The sequence below is a fragment of the Eucyclogobius newberryi genome, unplaced genomic scaffold (genome assembly GCF_026437365.1).
Source record: "Eucyclogobius newberryi isolate DKJ021-1_F unplaced genomic scaffold, fEucNew1.0.hap1 SCAF_3, whole genome shotgun sequence".
NCBI classification, from domain to species: Eukaryota; Metazoa; Chordata; class Actinopteri; order Gobiiformes; family Gobiidae; genus Eucyclogobius; species Eucyclogobius newberryi.
Genome location: NW_027315945.1, coordinates 15,561,405 through 15,564,001, shown reverse-complemented (window position 1 = coordinate 15,564,001; position 2,597 = coordinate 15,561,405). Strand labels below are relative to the sequence as shown.

Sequence of the window (2,597 nt, the reverse complement as noted above, 5' to 3'; positions counted from 1 at the left end):
GATCTGATCTGTAGCTTGGCCTGTTGGTATCACCTGCTTATCTGCATGCATTTAAATGGATGAAAACCAGGGTTAAATCCAAAATAAACCTGAGCTAGATGCAGACTAAACAATGAAACAGGTCCAAAACCAAGTCCACCTCAAGACTAAATTGGCCTCATTTTAGGACCAAATAAAAACAAGTGTGAACGCACTCATACATAACTTTTTTCCATACTTTGAAACATAATAATTCATGGCTCTGTACGAGAAAAAAATGCAATATTTTTCAGCTTCAATCTTTTTTATTTTGATAACTTAGAGCAATTACAAACACATTTCCCATCTTCACACAGTAAGAATATATTTACAGATTGAAGTACAGATGTTTGTTAAGACAATAGTTGCACTCCATAGAAATAAATATCCTGTCTATTCAATTTGCTTTACAGTACTTTTCTCGCATCGGAATCACATCACAGAGGTAGACCAAGCAGAGCCGGCGTCATGGTAACGATAGGGACAAATGTTAGTCTTTAGTTAGAGTCTACAAAGGACTGGTACAGGAACGTGAGCCGAGTTTGGAGGTCCTGTGCGTACGGGTCCAGCTTGTCCTTCAGATCTTCAGCATAGGGGGCCACCATCTGCTTGACCAGCCTGGCACGTTGGCTCAGCTCGCCCTGCACCTTCTCGGTCATGGGTACCACGCTGTCCTGGAAGTCCTGGAGGTGCTGGTCCACCTTCATCTTGAGTTCGTCGGTGTAGGGTCCCAGCTGAGCCTGCAGGTCTTTCACGCTCTGCTCCAGGCTGGCCTTGAGTTCTTCGCTCTTCAGCACCAGGGCAGCTTTCATACCCTCAGAGTCCAGGGAGTCGGCGTAGACGGCCATTTCCTGCTTGAGCTGCTCCACCCTCTGCTGGATCTGGGTCTTCATCTGCTCGGTGTAGGGTTCCAGCTGGCCGCGGGCCGAGCTGAGTTCCTGGGTCAGAACATTTCGGAGAGTGTCGGCTTCGTTGGTGATCTGGGTCATGAGGTCTTGAGCGGCGGGGGGCAGCTGTTCCTGCAGGGTCACCGCGTACTTGCTGGCGATGTCTGCGCTCTCTATCAAACGGTCACTGCAAAGTAACATTAGATACGGTTAGGGTTTTTAGGGTGCCATCCTTCAAGCAGTGCTGTAAACCATGTCAAGGACCCTTCTGATCGTTCAGTCAAGAGAACTTAGCTGGAAAATAAGCCAGCTGTGCCTGTGTTAGGTTTTGTTCATTATTCTGATCATTGCAATCAGTAGAATTGTGTAAATATTTCTCTGTAAAATTATGTTACTCAACAAGTATAAAAAACAAACATTGATAGTACTATGAACATCACAGTCAGAGACCTTATGAAACTAAAATTGCAAACACATTTTTTGATTCTAAGGAAAAGGCTTGATACTCAATACTGATTTTGACCCGACAATATTATGCAGCTTTCAACAAAATAACAATAATTTCTTCTTCTTTCCATATTGTCTTTGTTCTGATAGTGAAGTAAAACTGTTGGGGAAAGGTAAACTTTTCTCCTATATGTGGGCATTGACTTTTGGGGACTACATCAATTCTATATCTCAGGAATTTGTATGTCCACTTGTTTTATTAGAGGTCTGACTGAACAATTAGTAGAGTACCGAGAATAATTGACAAAGCCTTATTCTTCTCTCATATATTTTGTGTAGAAAGAAGAATATATAACCCAGACTACCGGTAGTTGTAGGTTTATACTTTTCATCTGTCCTGTTATGAGTCCTATGAATGGGCTGCTCTTGCGTTCACTCCAAACTACTCCACTGTGACCCAAACTGAACTAGTCGTCACTATCAGTCGACTTACTTGAGTTCTTCCCCGAGCTGAGACTTCCTTATCATCTGGAGCGTGTCGTCAGCTGTCTGGGTTGCTTTGGCGATGTAGTCCCAGAAGGCATCGGTCAGCACCTCCATTTGGGGCTTGGGGGCATCGGCGTGGAAGAGGTTGGCATTGCAGCCTGAAGACAATGGACACAGAGTAAAGTTTCATTCACATAAATTCAAATTACATGTTGAATAGCACATTTTTTTCTTACCAGACAGCACTGCGACGGCTAGGACAAAAACTGCCTTCATTGTTGCGTTGGTCTGAAAACATTGCAAGACGTTAACATTAAGTTTAGTTCCGTTTTCTGTCTCTTTCTAAAGAAAACAGTGTCTTATTCTTACCTGCTTTGGTCTTGGCTGCTCCTCGATGAAGTGAAGATTGTCTGTGATGAGTTGGGCTGGTGCTTTTGTGTTTATATAGTAAAACCACATGAGAGTTGTAGGCTTGGGCCCAAAGTCCACGAGTCCCTTCCATGTTGTCAGAGCTACTCCTGCGTCACATGACCACCGTGCACCAGACGTTTACTACAATCATATTAAAGTATTGAAGCAGCCGCAATGCAAGAAGTAGGTTTGACACTGATTGATGCCATGTGGAGTCAAAAGTCCTGGTGTAGGTCTGTAGCCTGAAGCCTTTAGCAATTAGGATCCACATATTCCAGGACTAAGTGTCTGCAGATAGTTGGAGATAGTCTTCGGTGTTGCTTAAGGTCAAGCAACGTGAATGGACAA

The 2,597-nt window shown here is 43.8% G+C and overlaps 1 protein-coding gene across 1 annotated transcript; it reads right to left on the bottom strand.

Annotated features, from left to right (window-relative positions):
- Window positions 1–264: 264 nt before the first annotated feature.
- Window positions 265–2,312, bottom strand: LOC140373917 (uncharacterized). The gene is made up of 4 exons (XM_072460656.1): window positions 2,208–2,312; window positions 2,075–2,126; window positions 1,846–1,996; window positions 265–1,092 (listed from the first exon to the last, which is right to left on the bottom strand). The coding sequence occupies exons 1-4, from the start codon at window positions 2,295–2,297 to the stop codon at window positions 516–518; spliced, it is 870 nt and encodes a 289-aa protein (XP_072316757.1). The 5' UTR covers window positions 2,298–2,312; the 3' UTR covers window positions 265–515.
- Window positions 2,313–2,597: the final 285 nt, after the last annotated feature.

Excerpts from the sequence above, each read along its gene's own strand:
- LOC140373917 (XM_072460656.1), bottom strand. The coding sequence starts at position 2,297 with ATGTGGTTTTACTATATAAACACAAAAGCACCAGCCCAACTCATCACA. Across the intron at positions 2,127-2,207 it reads AGCAGCCAAGACCAAAGCAG|ACCAACGCAACAATGAAGGC; the intron begins GTAAGAATAAGA and ends CAATGTTTTCAG. Across the intron at positions 1,997-2,074 it reads AGCCGTCGCAGTGCTGTCTG|GCTGCAATGCCAACCTCTTC; the intron begins GTAAGAAAAAAA and ends CATTGTCTTCAG.